The 19,054-nt window shown below is 44.6% G+C and overlaps 1 protein-coding gene across 4 annotated transcripts in view; it reads right to left on the bottom strand.

The window, feature by feature from the left end:
- UBE2H (ubiquitin conjugating enzyme E2 H) overlaps positions 1-15,324 on the bottom strand; it is a 62,881-nt gene extending 47,557 nt beyond the window's left edge. For 3 of the 4 annotated variants that reach the window (XR_010917438.1, XR_010917437.1, XM_067535001.1), the window contains exon 1: positions 14,934-15,324. Coding sequence is in view for 2 of the 4 variants with exons in the window: in XM_067535001.1 (XP_067391102.1) it covers positions 14,934-14,986 (53 nt within the window). In the remaining 2 variants the exon portion in view is untranslated. Of the gene's footprint in view, positions 1-7,968; positions 7,987-14,933 lie in introns of those variants that run through there. The other variant, XM_067535002.1, reaches the window with a different exon arrangement.
- Between the last annotated feature and the right edge of the window lie 3,730 nt (positions 15,325-19,054).

Here is a 19,054-nt window from a genome sequence, read left to right as displayed (position 1 = left end):
AACTCTTGGGGAGTAACAATGTAGAGATGCAAATAAGGACTGTTTAAGGGTCTGAGCCAACCAGCCTGTCCTCATAGATGACCCTTACACTCAAGTGAATAACCCCAAGTGAAAGGAAAAGGTGACAGGACCAGAGCCCCAAGTGAGTTTCTAGAAATACCCGTTTCACCTCCCGCCACCAAATACTCAAGACTGTCTCGGGAGGAACACCAATAATTTTTCTATTCAGTTATGTTACTTACGAAGTCATCTAAAGAGCCCAGCCCCAAATTGTCTGGTCTTCCATGACATTTCCACAATGTAACAAGGAGCGCAGTGTTGCTGTGTGTATATTTAGTGCCATGGGTGAATATTAATAAGATCCAGTATGTTTTGCTTAACCGGGAATTTTCCTCTTTGATTTCCTCCCAAGTGCCAGGCTAAACTGAAAAAAATATTTTTTTCCTCCATTGCAGATCAACTGACATTTAAAGAACTGACACCATGCAGTTTAATGGGCAGATTTTCAGGCAGTATAAATCAGTGTAGCTCCAATGAAGTCAAAGGAACTATGCTGATTTTCAATAGCTGAGGATTTGGCCCCAAGTCTTCATCTGTTTCTATGAAACCTGATCTGGAAAACTTTGGGAAAGCAGCCCAGATGTTAAATAAAAATAAAAATGGACTCATTTATGTAACACTGGGTTATTGTTATAATTTATAATGGTCAGTTTTCAATCTTGACATGAGTTAGACCATCAATATTTGTCTCCTAAAAACTCACTTTTACATTCTAAAAAAGCAGCATGAGCTAAATGAGAGAGGTGGTCAAACTAGATGATTTAATTATTCCTTCTGGCCTTGAAATCTATGAGATTGAAAATAAAATGTTTACATTTCAATTATTTTCTTATTTCCTTGAAAGGAGGTGTGTACATGTATTTGAAAGTTTTTACTGGGGAAATAGGGTTCCTCTTTTTTGAATGTGAGGACCATTAATATTCTCTCCTATAGCTAATCATTGCAATTTTACATTTTGATCAATAAAAAATGTAAAAATTATCAATGTCCTTGTTGAGAAAATCAAATAACAAATTAGTGATATAAATAGGGCTTCTAGTTTAAGTGGTTATTTAAGAAATACATCCCCCCCTCCGCCCCCCAACGTTTCAGTCTCACATTTAACCACAACTCTAGTTTGTGGGCATTTTTCCAGCCATTACTGGTGCTGCTGCTCTTAATTTATGCCCATAGCACTGTACTTACTCTATGTATAGTAGGGCTTAAATATTTACCGTTAAGTCTCTTCCTGCTTGCCTCACCAAACACAGCAAATGTTTAAACTCATAACCAGAAGATTTAAGTATGAAGATATCAATATTGCCAACCCCAAGCACTAGAGTATCACAAATCTGGCCCCCAAAAGTCATGAGATTGGCTTAAAATTCATTAGATTTTTTAAAAAGTTGCATTCTGGCTTTTGAGCCTTTATGGTTCATGTTTTCAAGCTTTTTTTCAGTAACTCCAACGTGAGAAATTGTTTTTAAATGAAAGCTGAGAGTCTCACGTACTCACATGACTCCAAGAATTGCAGCGAAGAGAAAAAACACTAAATATTGTAGCACCCATAATAAAATCATAATGGATATCAACACTGCACCATAAACATGAATTTAACATTCTATAAAAACTCAGATTTAAAAAGAAATCTGACATCCTTTTAGTGATTAAAAGATTGAACTCAATTTTGTTTAACAAAAAATTAGTAATAAGAAATTTAAGCATGATTCTTATTTTGAGCCATGTGCCTGCTTTGTGAATGGAGCAATCCAAGAATGGTACAACTGTCAAAAGTTTAGCTTCAAATGCATTATTCTTGGTAAAAATACAGCACTTCTACTGAGAAACACCTTCTGGAAACCAAACAGGTAGCCTAGAAGACACTACCTTACATTATTTTGGCCACTGCTTTGACACCTCTTCTGTCTTGAGCAGTGATGAAAGATCAACTTTACTTGTTTGATATAGTTGCTACTACTGAATACAACAGAGACTGAACTGGTGCTCCTCGCTCCTCAAATACCTTTCCTTTCAAGGAGTCCAAGGAAAGTACTTAGACACTGGTGCTAAATTACAAGGATCTGATCTCCACTACCCTAACTTTTCAACTGATGAAACCACCAAATCTAAATGCCACATCCTTCATTTTGGATCCAAGTTCATCTCACCTCTGGCAAACATGGGGTTTGTGTTACGGTAACTGTGTTATTGAAATCAGGACTCTGATGTCAAGCATGTTTAATTAAATTAATGTCACATCATTTCTAGTTTCCTTTTGTTTTTACAGCATCCCTCATTTCAGAGGTGACATTGGCATGTTGAAAACTATAACCTAAAAGACAAAAGCATGTGTTTTAAACAGAGTTCAGGACTAAGTCAATACAACTCTATGCTGAGTCACATCAGTGTAATTTTGACATTTTTCAGGATGCAGAGAAATTCACTTTTGGAGTGTTTACTCTTCGCTTATTTAATTTACAATACAGGCATTTGATTTAAGGGATTATGAAGGAAGAATATACCATTCAGACCTTGGTAAGAGTTCACTACCAGTACAGCGTCCCTCCTTTTCAAATGTGCAACTACTGTTAGCCAAACACAAAATAACTAAGTATAGTAGCAAAATCCATGGAAGACTATTCCCAGGCAACACTGACATGGATGCATCACTCTCCCAGGGCATTAGCTCAGCATGGAAGCTGCCAAGTTATTGTAAGGTTTAATACTTGCATTACTGCTACATGTAACCAATACCCAGCACACACTGGTTTTTGGCAGGGACAGCTTTAAAGATTTTGGGAATGTCGGCAGGATTATTTTTCCTCTCTGCCCTTGCGTCTCAAACTTAACCATTTTCATTTCACCTTAGTCCCCTCACTTAATTTAAGAAAGGGCAGGGAAACATTTAGGCCCCCGGCAGCCTCCTCTGATGCACAAGTACAAGTTGCATAACTGCCAATATTTGAGATTCTGCACAAATACCCCAGAAATGTTTCCCAAACAAAATGGAAGCACCTAGGACATTCTAGGGAGTTTTAGATTAGTCTTTCAACAATTAATTACTGCTAGTTACTCAAGAATCAGTAGGTGCCTCAAAGTGCTCAAAATTACCAACCCCAGTCCTTCCTCCCGACACAGAGATATCCTATATCTGCTAAAAGCACAAGGGAAGAAATCAATACACTCACCTAGATGGAGTTCATGTCTGGCTCCCCCTCATCTCATTTAGTGATCCCTTTTCCCTTGCTTCCATCCTGATTCATTTCACCTGTCGTCTTTTTCACCCTGCTGCCCCTCTCACGCCCAGAACTGCAGCTTCCTGTTTGTGGCTTGGCCGTCCAGCCAGGTCACTGTGGTCCTCCCCTTCTGGGGAAATCAAAGTTCTTCTGGACCAGCTGTCCAGCTGTCCACTCCAATGCCCTGTGCCACTTCCCAGTGGCTGGTAGGGGAATCCAAGCCTGCCCTCTACACTGGGTTCCAGCCCAGGGACCGTATAACAAGCAGCAAAGGTCTGTACATCCCACACCTTGCTGCTGTTTCCCTGCATTTCTTCCTACTCATCTGGTTTCCCCCTTTCTGGGTTTGGTCAACTCAACCTCCCCACTCCCAGGGCCTGACTGTAGATGACTTCCTTGCAGCCTCTTGCTGCTCACACCTCCTTGGCTTTTTACAGGGCCCTCCTGTTCCTGCCAAACTGAACCCATTTCCAGTTAGTGGCCTGCTCCGTCTCCTTCTTCAGATGCAGCCTCGGCAGTTAACTGGCCTGCCTAGCCACTAACTCCTCCAGGTCCTGTGTGGGGTAGGCACCCCATCTCACACCCCCTCCTTACCATTCTTATTTCTGTCTTCTCCTTCTCTTTGAAAACTTAGAATCCCATTTCCTTGTGTTTTTCTTCTCCTTTGCGCCCCTTCTGTTCCATTCTTCTTGCTCCTTCCTCCATTATCAGTGGTCCCTACAATACCCCATCTTGAGATCCTCCCGATCTTGCCTCCTTTCTCCTTCCCTACTCCTGAGAGGGTGCTATTCCTATCCATCTAGGTTCTTACACTGTGCCAGTCACTACGGTATCCAAGCACTGTGGCTTCGAAGGGTGGGGAGACAGGTTCATTCTTCCTCCACCTAAGGTGCCATCAGCTGAACCAGCTCCTACACTGAATTGCCCCTACCCCATGGAGGGAGGCTAGTGTGGGAGCTCAAAGGAGCCACCTCTGTTGCAGGCAGCCTACTAGGAGGGAGATTACTGTAGTCTTAGTGCCACAAGGAACCCAGGCAACCAAGAGCTGGCAAGCTCCCCACCAAAACCAGAGGCCAACAGCAATGAGCTCAAAGGCTAGCTCTTGGTGGGTATAAATAATGAATTAAATTTATAACAGATGCCAGCAAGCTGATTATGTTATGCTCTCCACAGCGAAGAGGACTAGAGACTATTTAAAAGAGAAGTCAACACGTACAGAGTCCCACTACTGCAGACCCCAAAGACTGGTCTTCATTTCTTAATCTATACAAGAAAATAGCACATTTTAAACCAAAAACTATTTTTTAAAGAGATCTTTCCATTTAAGTTGCTCACACAGTAGAAGTTATTCAAGCCTTTTGTGGCTGAGCATCATGGAGCAAGGAAACTCCATTAGCAAGGAAAGTACTTGAACAGAAGCGAGATAACAGATTCAGCGTGTGTGTAGACAGGACTTTGAAATCCTTGCAGAAGCTGGCCTTGTAGCTTTTGGACTAACTAAAAATAGAACTGCAAAGTTTTGGTCTTTATTCACTGCACAGTTTAAAAATAGAACTACTCAGCTCTGCAGACATCCTTGTTTAAGATCAGAAATGTTCTAAAGCTTAGTCAAGTCTTTGCAGACAATACACTGTAGATGATCTAGGTTCATCATTATCCACAGTTATTGCGCTTCAAACCAGTGGATTTGTTGATAACATTCTCCCATGTCTCTGAGCTCTTCCCTTAACAGTTTTAGGGCATGTGATTCTCTCACTATGAGGACAGACGAAGCAACACTCAGTCTGCTAAGATGCCAAAGTGGTTATGTTAATATTTTATAAATCATTTCAATTTTACTTCTATCAATCAACGAGATAGGAGGTAAATCAAGGATACCTAAGATTAATATTTCAGATACTTTGGAACTTTTAGTTGCTCTTTTACACAGAAAAGTCTAGAATTATCTTCTATTATCCTATTCTGGACTGGAGCAGCCAAGAAGCATCACAGGAGTCACCATACTGGATCAGAGTGGGTCCAGGGATTACAAGATCTGTTCCCTCAACACTGGGGAGTACCAGATGTTTCAGAGAAAGTGCAAGAAACCCTGCAGTAGGCAGGTAGGGGATAATATGCCCTTGGGAAGCTTTCTTCCTACCTTCCTCCTCTACTCCCAACAGTTAGAAGTCAGCTCAAGTGCTGAAGAGGGATGGTTTATCTCCCTTCCAGAATTCTTTAAGGTATGTCTACACATCCTGTGGCAACGAGCCTCCCAGCCCGGGTTGACAGATTTGGGCTAGCAGTGCACACACTGTACAGACAGCACTTTGAAGTTGCAGCTCAGGCTGGAGCTCAATCTCTGAAGCCAAGGGAGAAGGCATGGGCTTCAGAGCCTGAGCAGCAACTTCAATGCGCGCTCTACACAGCGTGTGCCCTGCTAGCCCAAATCAGCCAACGTGGGTTGGGGCGCTTGCTGCTGCGGGTTGTGTAAACATTCCCTTTGGGTTTTTTCACCCTTTCTATAACAACTCTGGATATTCTTCTTACTCAGATAAAGGCCCAATCCTATTTTAAACCCTGCTAAACTTTTGGCCTCGATGGTATTTGGGGCAGCAAGTTCCACAGATGGTGTGCTGTGAGAAAACATATTTCGTGATCAGTTTTAAATTTAACTTATTTCAATTTCATTGACTGTTCCCTTGTCGTATTATGGGAAGAGATGAATAGCAGTGTCCACCTGCTTCCTCAAGACCACTCATTATTATGTATACCTCTTATTCACCATCTCTCTAATATAACCACTCCCAATACCAACAGAGTTCCACAAATAATTGACTAGAAACAATCAGCCCTTATACCAAGGTTACCTTGCGTTCAAGAAGGCAGAAATGGTTTGTAAATTTGTAACTTACATTCCAGGTCTCACCCACAGCACATATTATGAATGTTCAAGGCCACAAATAAAACACACTGGAATTTAGGAATAAGTAAATTTTGCAATGAACTGCTATCAGCAAGGAAAGTGTTTAAACAAAAAAGCTCACAGATTTAGCACCAATGTATGCAAGGCCTTGAAACACTTGCAGGGGCAGGCTTGGTAGCTTCCAGGCTAACAACTAAACTAGAGCCTCAAACCGCAGACTTTCACAGAGGATGGCCCGCTTCTAAAAAGCGGTTAGTAAAATTCACTAATGTTAGTAAAAGTAAGTCATACTAAGATAGTAGCCAAAATTTGATATCAAAATTTAGTTACTGACATCATAGAAAGATGCCAAATTTACACTGAAATTTTCCTAGGTATTACAGAATGTTTTAAAATGACCAATATAATAACTAACAATTTGTATTAACACTGTAATTTAAGTTATTTTTTACACCCACACTCTTCCTTTTATTCTAAAAGGATCCCACCACACTTCGATTAGAGACAGCATGCGCCACTGAAATGCAGCCACTTCTGGAGAGGGAGAGCAGCACTCAGCACTACAGAATAAGATATCATTTACATGGTTACACTAAAAGGCCCTTCAAAGTGATTAAATAAAAATTGAAGCCAAAGATGTTACTTTCTGTATTTTACTACCACCTTTCATGCTGTGTGTAAACCATGCCCTGTAATCTATTGTTTATAGCAGATTTGTCAGTCAACATGCCAATTATAATGATGCTGAACAGAAGCATCTTAGTCAGCAGTAACAGATGAGACATGGTATCCCAAACTAAAGAGAGCAGCGTGTGAAGGGCATGATTAACCTGGCCTCTTTTTGGCAACTAAGTCAACTTCTTATTCTAGGCGTTCATATGGCGATGGAGGACAAGGCAAGTGACTCAAGGTAATTAGAATGCCAAGACCATGAGAAATAGTGCCATGCAGCTCTGGGAAACCAGCATCAGTTAAACGCACTAGTTTCGTAGCTGGTGTCAGTCCCAGCTGCGAACACGAATCAGAACACAAGCCCTGAAGGCTTTTTCAGTTCCAGGAATCTCATTACCAGAAAAATATTACAAAATCGGAGGGAGAAAGAAGCTCTGGACAGATGAGAATGTAACATTTAGGTATATAAATGAAAGTGAGAGGACTAAAGAGAATGATTTGTTTAAAAAAAAAAAAAAAGCTCTCTATGGACAGCGTGGCTTAGTGACGAATAACCAGGGGGTGGGGAGAATTACAGTCTAGTAGTATTTGAAGTGTACCAGCATCAAAGACAGAGGAAATTTTGGGTGCTGTAAGAGGGTAGAACAGAGAAACTGGTTTAAATTAAGAAAGTGAACATTTCAGACAAAAACAGATACTTCCTGACATCGAGATCTAAATTAGACTGCGGAATAGTCACCCACATGATGTTAAGCAAGAGCCATCAGTTGGTACATTTTCTAGTGTTTTCTGCAATTCAATTTCAAGTGTTCTGCAGGGAACAACAGTGAACTAGCACACAGACATGCTGGATGACCTATTATAAACCTAAGACAGTGAGGTCCTATGATTCTTTAGTCATGCCTGCACTATTTGGTTGGGAGAAGCAAACAGCAAAACTGTGTATGTGGGCTATTCCAGAAATATATGGATAGAGGCCACTGAAAGATGTGATGAAAGCAGGGAAGTTGAGCGCACACAATAAGAGAAGGCAAATAATGAATTGCTAAACACCTACACATGCACCCAAATACACAGCCTCATTTGACATTCCAAAATGTGTTATTTAGCAGTTACCTTTCATCTTTCTTGCCAGAAGCAGGGCAGGACTACAGGAAAGGGGGAGAAAAAGACTACTGAGTATTCAGAAATGTTTCTCCTCATCTCCAGAATTACACCTTAACAATGATTACATTGGCATAATTTAGAATAGCTGTTTGGCCAGTCGAAAGTTCCATACTGTCCCCTGCCCCTTTAATTGTAGGAGCTTCTCTACTTTTAGTAATAATCTTATTTATATAGCTTGGTTATGGTGGTTGATAACATGGTTTTAAAAGTGCACAAAATAGCAACAAGTGCTAAGAATGACAAGTTAACGTAGTAACTGTAAGCGGTCATTCTACACCACTGCAGTGCTCATGGCCTGCCTGCTGCACTACTCACCTCTTAACTGTCTGCTCTTCCCCCTCCTGCTGCTTTCAGTTGCTTTAAAAAAACCAAACTTGTAAGATGAAAAATCAATCAAGGAAGGAAATGCACTGAAGTTCTGTTTACTGTTTTAAGTGCTACTTCAAGTTCTCTATACCTCCCATTCTCATAACCATCTACCACAACCAAACACTCGAGGATGTTATCCTACACAGGTTAACGCTATTTACAAAGCTCAAGTTGTATGCTGATCTCCGTCTACTAATGAACTGACTAGTCTGTGTACCACTGCCCTCTATGGGATGGAATCGAATCACAAGGCCACATACCGCGTTGCTGAGCAGAACCCAGGTTACTACTGATTTAGACTAAGTTTGGCAAGGTAATGCACCAACAGCACTCTACAGCAAGAGCATTCACTACACCACTTCGACATCATTCTGCTGGGCATCTCAATGGCAACAGGGCAGGAACACAGACGATTGAAGGCTTCAGTTCTATGAATACGTCTTTCAGAAGATTTTTAGAGATCACAGCTATTTATTGTTGCTACTGTAGCACTGATAACAGAAAACTGTGTTTTGCAGTCCGTTCTTTTACTTAGGACATTCCATCTAAGGTTTCATAGGCAAATGGAAATGTAATCCAAGGAACCCAGAGAGAAGGAAGCAAAGACTCAACAGGAGGCATCTTCTGGCTCTCCTACACATTGAAATTTTACCAGCGTGTCAGTGATTCACAGCCTGATAGATATAGGGGGTTATTTACGTTCTGCCAAGAAATGGTGTTTAACACATTTTGGGGTTCTCGCCAAAGCAAGAACTTCTCTTTTAAGAGTTACTGTGACTATACTACAAAATCATCCACAACTGACTTTGAATTTTTACCAATTTATAAAAGAATGCCCTCACATTACGTAAAAGCATTAGAACTGCTGTTAAAAGTATGCCTTTCTAAACACAGCAATATGAGGAATAAGAATAAAGACACTATTTTACAAAGGAAGCCACCTAGTCTTTCTAAAAAGTATTCTACCAAGTAACAGCCTCCAAGGTTTGTTTAATCAGTGAGTGTTTGGTAAAGTATACTTTACTCAATTGTCAGCAATCTAATTCCAGTTTAGTTTTACTAAGAATTGCTTCTAAGTACCATAAACATAATCCTCCAAAAGACTGCAACGGCATGCTGTCCACTGAAATCACTGCTTTGAAACCAAGAAGTATAGTACGCACAAGTAGTTAACACTACTCAAAAGCCAAAAAATACACAGAGCCTTTGTTTTAAATCAGGTCAGATTAAAATGCCTGCTCTAGCTTTACAATCTCATGTTTTAACCAAATTCATATTATACAATGGTTATTGACATAGAACTGTAATTATATTATTAAGCAGGTGTAGCACCCTTTCAGGTCTGTATTGCAAGTCTAACCTTCGATGGCTTCTGCAATCAGACTGACAAGGCAACAATGGAATTTACAGTGAGAGACAGGGCAAAAAAAAAAAAAAAAAAAAAAAAAAAAAAAATTCACCAGCTAGAAGAGAAACTCAGTTCTGAAATTAACAAGATGATACTTTTGAAGGGTGTCATTGAGGCAGTGAGAATTTTAACTGAAAGCTGCTTTTGTTTAAGCAAAATGATACGTGGGGTTAAGTTCTTAAAATGGCAGGTAGGAGAATAGGCCCTCAGACTGTGAATATGAGGCATACTGGTCACTGTTCAGCTGAGATAAGTAACAATATCTTGTTTGCTACCAGACTAAGCTACTAATGCCAAAAAACCCCACACACACCCGAGCCCTAATGCTAAACATTTTGTTTCCAAGTCTGCATCTGTTTGAAAAAGTATCATGACTTCTCCCATCATAATCTTTAATTTAGATTAAATTAAAATGGAGACCAAAAGGTATAAAAACTTCCCCATGATGTTTTCAGGATTTACATTCCACCTTGTAAAAGTTTCTTTAGCTTAAAATTAAATTTATCCCAAACATACACTGTTTTCTATCCTCTGACTCCGATAACCTAACAACTGATATAACACAATACTACAGTCTTTTGCAATTACAAAGCATTCATCAGGACACAGGTAAATGGAGAAATGTCTTAGTATTTATTCTTCATTTTTAGCCCCAAATCATTTTGAAGTTATTCCAAAATTATCTCATTCTAACAAAGTCATCCGTCTATCAACTAATGTAATATGTATGTTCTTCTCAAAGTTTCAGCAGTTTAAACTTTTTGCTGCCGCAGCCGCCATTTATACCCCTGTGGCCAAAACTATGGAGATTCTACAAGCTAAATTTGGCTGTATTTATAATTCCTTTCATGCACAAAGCAGAGTGTGACATTTTTCCTTTCCAACCTCAGCTCTGACACTTAAAGTAAAGTTTAGACCAGGGGTGTCAAACATCCGGCCCGTGAGCCGGATACGGCCCACCAACCCTTTTGGTCCAGCCCCTGGCGGCAGAGAGATGTCACGGCAGCGCATGCTGCCACAAGATCTGTGTACTCTGGTGGCAGCGCTGTGTGCATGAGACACCGCGCTCCAAAAGTGCCTAGTATTTTGATTTATGGTATGTATGGCCCACCTGAAGTATATTTAATTCAAATCTGGCCCGCCACAGCAAATGAGTTTGACACCCCTGGTTTAGACAGTGTGATCAAGTCGTAAGACCCTATGCATAAAAGGGAAATAAAGAAAAATTTTGAAAGTTTGGGTTCAAATAGAGTCTGCAAATAAACGGCATTCATACAAGTACCCTACTATTCTGATGTAAAATAAAATCCCAGCCTCAAAACTATTGTAATCCTACCAGAATCACCTCCAAGAGATGTAATTGCAGGGCTCCAAAAATCACACAGATTAACATTTCAGGCACACTCAATACCAGTTGTACTCATTTGCCGGTATAAAAAAATTTCCCCAACAAACAAAAAAACTCCATTCCTCCAAAGATTGCCCCGTGCTTGTTTTCAAAGGCTTCCACTAGGCCTCCTTCTCTTTCCCCAGCCCCCACTCTCCTGTATATAAACACACTCTTGTCACATACTCCATCAGCTGTTCGTATTGCTCCACCCAGGCCTCAGTTTCCGGGTAGTAACAGAGCAGCCAATCCGCTGAGTTGTAAGCTCTGCCTCAGGCCTTTTGCCTGCAAACACTTTTCCAAAACAAGCAGCTCGTCATTTCACAGGGGGCACTGGCTCATCCAGAGCCAAAGGGGACTGAACTGCCATGCAACAGGGGAGGGAGGAAGTCTCGAGGACACAGTGAGCTGCACGAGCTCCCCCCACTACCTGGGGAAGCATGGGGATTGAAGGGGGGGGACTTATGCACATCCCTCTAGGCTGATCATATTGGTGACGTTAAAAAAAAAAAAGTATCAGATCTCTGATAATCTGAGTAATTCCCTATATTCTGGGTATAAAACTTCCTTGAAAGTCTTTCCCCAGTGGGGGCACAGGAAGCTTATCATTTTACTTGTGCACAGCACTGCATGTAACAGAACAACTACTGGGTCTGATATGTAGGCAGCGAGGAAACTCAAGACAGGGGAAGGAGACAATCAATCCAACAGGGTGAAATGCAATGCAAATCCCTGCTTCAAGGCTCTTCCCAGCGTTTAGAGAAGGGATCAGAAGGGAAACAATGAATGACTCAGAGTGTCAGAACATAACCATCCAGCCGATTATTAAACATCAGTTAAAAACACACTCCCCCATGCAATTTAGAGAGAGAGAGACCAACCAACCTCTCCCCTTCCTTCCCTGGTCACAAAGAAACATCTACAAAAGGACATGGACGTGTTGGGATTGAAAATAGGAATAATAAAGAAGGACCCCACTCCCCTCCTAAACCTGTCAGAGCAGTAAAAGGCATCAGACTTGTAACTCGCTCTCTAGCCCCTTCCCCCTCCTAGACAAGGTAGTTCTTGGTAGGCTGTAAATCTGTGTCATGATTATATACTAAAGACTTTAAAGAGAGGCTGAAACAGGAGATTGTAATGAAAATGGCAGCAAACAAAAAAATTCAAGCCATCGGGAGGAGCAACATTCAAGTACATTCCTTCAGTCCAGTTCTCTCTCATTTACTCACCACCATAACCAGCTTCAATCCCCACCTCACCCGCAACCCTCAAACACACTTATTTTAGATAATGTGCAGACCAGTTTACAGATAGGAGAATTACACAGAAGAATGAAGTGGCTCGTAGTTTGGGCCTACACTCTGAATTCATCCTAGAGATATGAAGGAAGGCCAGACAAACAAAAAGACTGGGGAAGGAGGAAGGTACAGAAGGGAGTCATCTGACATACACAACTTCCTAACTTTGCTGTCCACAAGACACAAACTGATCCACCCCTGTGCCTCAAATACCAAGAACGTTGCGGTAACAATAAGAGCTACAGTTTTTAAAAGCTTCTGGATTCTTTTGTCAGGGGAAAAGAGAGCAGGAGATCAGAAACTAATTGGAATTGGGAGGAATGCCTTCCTATTTGCTTCTCTTCATCTACCATCAAATTAAATCACCACCAAGCCAAAATTATACCAAAAAACTGCTTTTTGTCTCCTAAAATGCTGTAGTCATTCTAGAGGTCTGGTACCAAGTGGGGGGGAGCAGGAAGGGGAGGGAGAGAAGATGCATCAGGTCATAATGGGCATCATCCCCACTCCAGCACAGTCCTCTTAAAAAATTATACACAATGAGGATTATTTCCATTAAACAGCTGGAGTTCTCAACCCTCCCTCCTGGTGAAATTAACCATCAATTGAAATTTGCATTTAGGAGGGTATGACATGTTGTAACTCTAAACTCCAGAATAAAAATAGCTCAGATTTTACCATGATCAGTAGTCATTTCCTATTTGTGAAAAACAACATTAAAATAAGTAAAGAGTGGTTTTGTATAAAAACACACACATAACATTAACAAGTTTTCTTTGGGTAAATTGTCCTCCTGCCATAAACATTAGTGCTGTTGATTTCACCCCTTCTTTTGAACACAAAATCCAAATAAATTTGTTTATCTCTGCCTTTAGCAACTAAATCAGATCAGTTTATCAACTCTCTCACCACAATCAAAAAACACAGATCCCTCACCCCTTAATTCTCCTGTGGGAGTAAATATCTCTGAAAGCATTTCAGTTGGTTATGTCAATTCTCCCCCCCACCCCACCACCACCTTGTAAACAAAACTATAAATAAAACAATTCTATAATCGAATTCCCAATGATACTTCTAAAGCCACCCACACTCCAGACAGCAAAAGAGAGGGATACACCATCCTGTGAGGGGTGAGAATAAAAATAATGAGAAAAATAAAAATAGATCCATTAGGAAAGAAAAAAACCAACCCTAAATTGGTGTGTTACATAAACAAAACCTCTAGCAAGAAGGGAAAGGTGGGGGGGGGGACTTTTCAATTGCACTGAAATCTCTTCTTTCCATTCTGTGACATCTTATTTTTGGTTAGAGCAAACTAGGCTCCCACCCACCCCAAAAAAACAAAAACAAAAAAACAAAAAAAACAAATCCCTAGGCTGGCACCAGAAGCTTCGGGAACTGCAGGCTGAAACCATGGAGTAAATAATAATAAACATCACAAAAGGCTTTCTCTGGGCTGTGGCTGTTAGACAAGATCTCCCCATTCTCTCAGCCCCCCTCCTCTTCACCCCCGAGCTGAAGAACTACATTCCAGGGAAGGGGACTGGGGGAAAGAGGGGAGCTGGGGGTGGGGGTGCCATCCGGAAGGAGGGGGAATTACTCCTTTGAAATACCCCTTCTAAGGCGGCCCAACAGCTGTCACAATACCTGAGGGAGGGGAAAGGGGTTCTCTACCTTAACCCTGGGGGGAGTCACAATCCCAGGGGAAGGAAAAGGAGTTGCCCTGGCTGGACTGAAGGATCCTGTTTGGTTCCCCCACCTCCTTAAAGATACTAATCTCCCCGTAGGATAGGTGGTTGGAGGGGGACAGCCTCTATCCCCCAGGCTGAGAGTCTGGGGTTTAAAAGGGCCTCCAGTCCTTAGGCTGGGGGAGAGATCTGGTATTGGAGAGGGCTGGAGTCCCCAGGACTGGGGGTTGGGGGGGGGGGGAGAGAAATCCTGCTTTTCTATGCAGCCTCTACTCAGCAGAGTGGGAAGGGCTGGCTTTGGGGAGATGGCTCCAAGGGGGTCCCCCAAGGAGTGGGGCTGGTCATAGGGAGTTTCACCCTCTCCCCCCCTCTACAGATAGGCCTGGTTTCATAGGGGCTCTCTCTCCCTTCTCCACGGCAGGGGGTGGGGGTCAGAGGGACTGGCCCTGGCAGCTGTACACCACTGGGGGAAGGGGTGTGAACCTCCTGGGGGCTGAAGGTCTCCCCCACAGGGGTCTATCCCCCCCCCAGAGGGGGATGGGGCCTCTCTCTCTCCTTTCCCCACAGTGGGGGTGTCCCCCCCCCACACACACAGGGGGACAGGGGAGGGACTCTCTCTCTCCCCCCCCACACAGGGCAACATGGGGGCCTCGCCCCCACAGGAGGTGGGGGGGCCTCTCCCCATCACCACAGAGGGACATGGGGGGTCTCTCCCCCTCCCCCCCCCATACGGGGAGGGGCTCCCCCCCACGCGGGAAGGATACAGCTTGACCACGTCGGTGTCCATCCGCCGCTTGCCCGGGCTGGGGGAGGACATGGTGCCCCCGGCTGCCCGGCTCCTCCTCGCGGGCTGTCAGAGCCCCGGCCGGCTCCTCCGGGCTGGGGGGGAACCCGGCGGGGGCGGCTCCCGGGGGGGGGGGGGGGAGCGCCGGGCACCGACCCGCTGGCGAGCCCCCTCCTCCTGCCGCTGCCGCTGCTGCGCCCTGGGGCCGGCGGGGCCTGGCCGCTCCTGCCTCCCCCGGCTCCGACTCGCTCTGCCCGCCTCAGCCCCGAGCCCCGCTCCGACTCGCCTCTGCCGGAGAGCGAGAGCCTCTCTCTGGGCCCCTGACGTCACCCACAGTGACCTCACCGCCCAGGCCCGCCCCGATTGGCAGGGCGGGTGCGTGACGCAGGCGCGCGGCGCGCGCCCGCTGCCTGCTGGGAGTTGTAGTCGCCCACCGGATGGGCCTGAAGGAAAGGCAGGTGCCTGGTTCAGTCAGGGGAAGCCACGGGTTGGGAGCTGGTTCGAGCCCTGGCCCCTCGTGTTGCCTGTGACAGGGCTAAGCACTTTAGCTAGAGCTCGTGCTCTGCTAGCTGTTAAAGCCCCTGAGTCGCTGCCCCCCTAAAACTGCAGGAGGAATGAGACCCAGGTCTCCCAAGGCTGCCTGCCATCCAGCTGCCTTGCATGTGGCCCCTGCAGAGAAGAGCTGGGTGCAGCTCAGACGTTCGTCTCTTTCACCAACAGAACTGGGTCCAATAAATAAATATCTCCATCATCTTGCCTCAGCGCAACCATGGCCTCTAGGCCTAGGTCTTTTCCCCATCTGCATGCAGTCATGGCTTCCAGCTTTGTTCATGGTCTGCTTAGCTGATCATACTGGGGTTTGGTTTGAGATGAGCAGTGCCCCTGGATTCTGCTCCAAGCTCTGTAGTCTAGCAGTTCAACTCCCAGCTTCTACAGCAAGCACCACCATTAACTCCGCCCTTGGGCATGTCACTTAACCATGCTCTGTCTCATCTGCACAATGAGGCTGCTGCAGGGAGATCCCATTTTTGTAAACTTCAGTTTTGCCAAACTCTCTTTACTCCCATATTCATTTAGGTCCCTCAGCCTGATGCTGCCCAGATTTTTTTTGAACCCCTGGTTTGTTGAACATCTGGGGGTGTCTCTAAATCTTTTGTAAAAATCAATTTTACCCACACTTTCCTCACCCCAGTTTTGTGAGGCATAATAAATATTATTGCAAGCTGCGTATTATGGGGCTGTCGATAAACATTGTTCTCACACCACGCAAGAAATTCACTAATACCTGCATGCACAACATGACGTGGGGCAGAGTCTCGCTGCTTAGTTTTAAGTTTAATTTGTTTTATAGCCTGAAAAAATGTTTTCTGAGTTCTTTGCAATGTATCCTTACACTATCTACAATATTTCAAAAACAATGGATAAGAGAAAGCTTCTCTGGAACAGCGAGAGTTCCGTGGCATCTTAAAGACTCACAAATTTATTCGGGCATAAGCTTTCGTGGGCACAAACCCACTTCGCCGGATGCATCCAATGAAGTGGGTTTTGCCCACGAAAGCTTATGCCCAGATAAATTTGTTAGTCTTTAAGGTGCCGCAGAACTCTCGCTGTTTTGCTAAAAACAGACTAACACGGCTGCCCCTCTGGAACTTCTCTGGAATTTTAGTTGATATTTTCCTGTTTCAAATTCATTTCTGCAATCCAGGCAGTAGTTTTCTGAGGATCCTTGTAAATATACGTTTGCAGTGTTGATCATGGTGTTTTGCGAGGGTCCCTGACATGAATTTTTGCAATGCTATGTCATCAGAATAAAGCATCCACATGCACAAGCCAAAGACAGAGTCCTTGCCCGAGGGAGCTTACAATCAGAAAAATAGACAGTGACCAAAGACACGTGCATTAAATGTAGTGATGACTTGGCTTGCTATTTTTGCGCATGGATGTTTGTGGTGCTGGTGTTATGCTGACATTGGGCAGTGTTGCGGGGCCTCCTGTGGGATGTGGATTTACAAGAGGCAGCTGGGAGCCTAGGCACTCCCAGGAAGATCTCTTCATACACAGGAGCCGGCGTGGGAGAAAACAGAAGGGGAGAAGGAAAACAAGACAGCAGCGAGGATGGCATATTTGGAGAACAAAAGGGCAAGATGAGATTTAGATAGGAGCTGTGCTGGGAAAAGCTAAGATGGTGGGAAAAGGAACAAAGGCAAAGGCAAGCCAGTGGAGGGACTTGAAGGCAGGGCAGGGGGCACTGGGGAAGTGAAACCTCGAATCTGGTTGAAACTACACAGGGAGGAAGGGTAGGTTCAGAATGGGCAACCAGAGGGACCTGTATCCACAGAGGGTTGTTTGGGGACAGGAGCACTTTGATGAGGACCTGCCCTCTGAGCATCTCGGCAGTTTCCAATGTAAATAAAATGCAGAGTCCCTTGCCCCCCCTTCTGCACCAGGATCGGTCCACCTGGCAACAAAGGGTTAATATGTCGCTTCTGGCAGGGCCAGGAGTTGGCCTGTGCCTATCAGAGTGCCTGTGCCCGCCTAGGGTGTAGGGAGCAGCGCAGCCTCAATAGCTGGATTTCAGCCTTTGTCAACGTGTGACTTGCTCCATGGAGGTTTATTACCTTTCCCCGCCAGCTCAGTTTCTGGTTTCTGCCTTGCCGGCTGTCAATAATTTACAAAGAAGTAATGCAGGGTCCATGTGCATTGGATGCAGATCGGAGCGGGAGGCTGGGATGAGTGATCTCTCTCATAATCAGGTACAGCCGAGCAACAGCGTATGGGAGCCAACAGCTGTCTGACCTTGTGTGACATTAGAGTGTTGCAATCTGGGAGATGTATTCTTGGCCCTGTCCAACCCTTTATATACAGGCTGTTGGCGGAGCAGGAAGAGGGGACACAGAGCAGAGCCGAATATTACCAGTGAATGCACATCGCCAGTTGACTCTACTGCAAAATAAATAACGTTCTGGCTAATATGCCATAGTGGAAAGCAGGGCTGTGTAGTTAAGACATGGGAGCCGTAACGCCTAGGTTCTACTCCCACCTCTGCAATGGACTACGGAAATGTAAACACTGGATGAAGACAATCCAATAACACGGCCGCGTATGTGCGACCTGTCGGTGCACCGTCGACTGGATGGAATCAGTACTGTGCATTCAGAGGCCCTAGATCGCTAATTGAGATTCTCTTCTGGCTCAGTGGGTGGGTGGGGGGGTGTTTTTAGAGCAGGCGGATCATCACAGCTCTGTCCCACCCATCTCTGTGAAGTTCTGAGGGCTGGTCTGCACTGAAAACGTCTCTGGGCATAGCTACGTCTCTCAGGGATGTAAAAAATCCCCCCCCCCCCCCCCCAAGGGACGTAGTTAAGACGACCTAACCCCCAACCTAACTTTCCGTCAACCTGGGTTAACTACAGCCACGGGAGAACCCCTCCTTCGCTGCAGTAAGGGATCACACTGAAGTGTTACAGCTCCACAGCTGTCGCCTTCTGACACAGCCTGAGCATCCATGATGTGCAGCTTGGTGACACGTGCGAAGGTCCACACAGCGGCCCCAGCTTTGTTAAAACACCTTGTGATGTCGCAGCCAGAAAGTGGTCACCACGAAACACTTACTGCCTACTCCACGGGGCTTGACTTTACCATGCTCATCTTCCCACTGACGTCGGCCCGGGTAAATCTACACCGCAGCTGGGAGTGAGCCAGACTTGTGCTAGCAGGGCTCGTGTTGGCATGCTACAAATACTTGTGTGGACGTTGCACCACCGGCCAGAGGCTTGGGCTAGCCATCTGAGCTCAAGCCCATCCCCCCGGGTCTGAACTCCGGTGGCTAGCCTGAGCCTCCACCGGGGTCGCAATGGCCACACCGCTATTTGTAGCACGCTAGCGCGAGCCCAGCTAACACAAGTCTGTCAACCTGGGCTGGGAGGCTTGCTCCTCACTGCCGTGTAGACACACTCTACACAGAACTGCTATTGCCTCCGTTGGGAGTGGAATTAGGCCAAGACTAAGTATTTTGGAAAATCCTACCCTAAAAGTGGTCCTAAAACCCCAGGACCAGCGCTCAGAAGATTTTTGCTGCTGTGAACATTCAGCCCTCCCATC

This window comes from Emydura macquarii, unplaced genomic scaffold, assembly GCF_026122565.2.
Source record: "Emydura macquarii macquarii isolate MOO-44397 ecotype Brisbane River unplaced genomic scaffold, CSIRO-AGI_Emac_v2 contig_3470, whole genome shotgun sequence".
Taxonomy (NCBI): Eukaryota; Metazoa; Chordata; order Testudines; family Chelidae; genus Emydura; species Emydura macquarii.
This window is presented reverse-complemented; position numbering and strand designations above follow the sequence as displayed.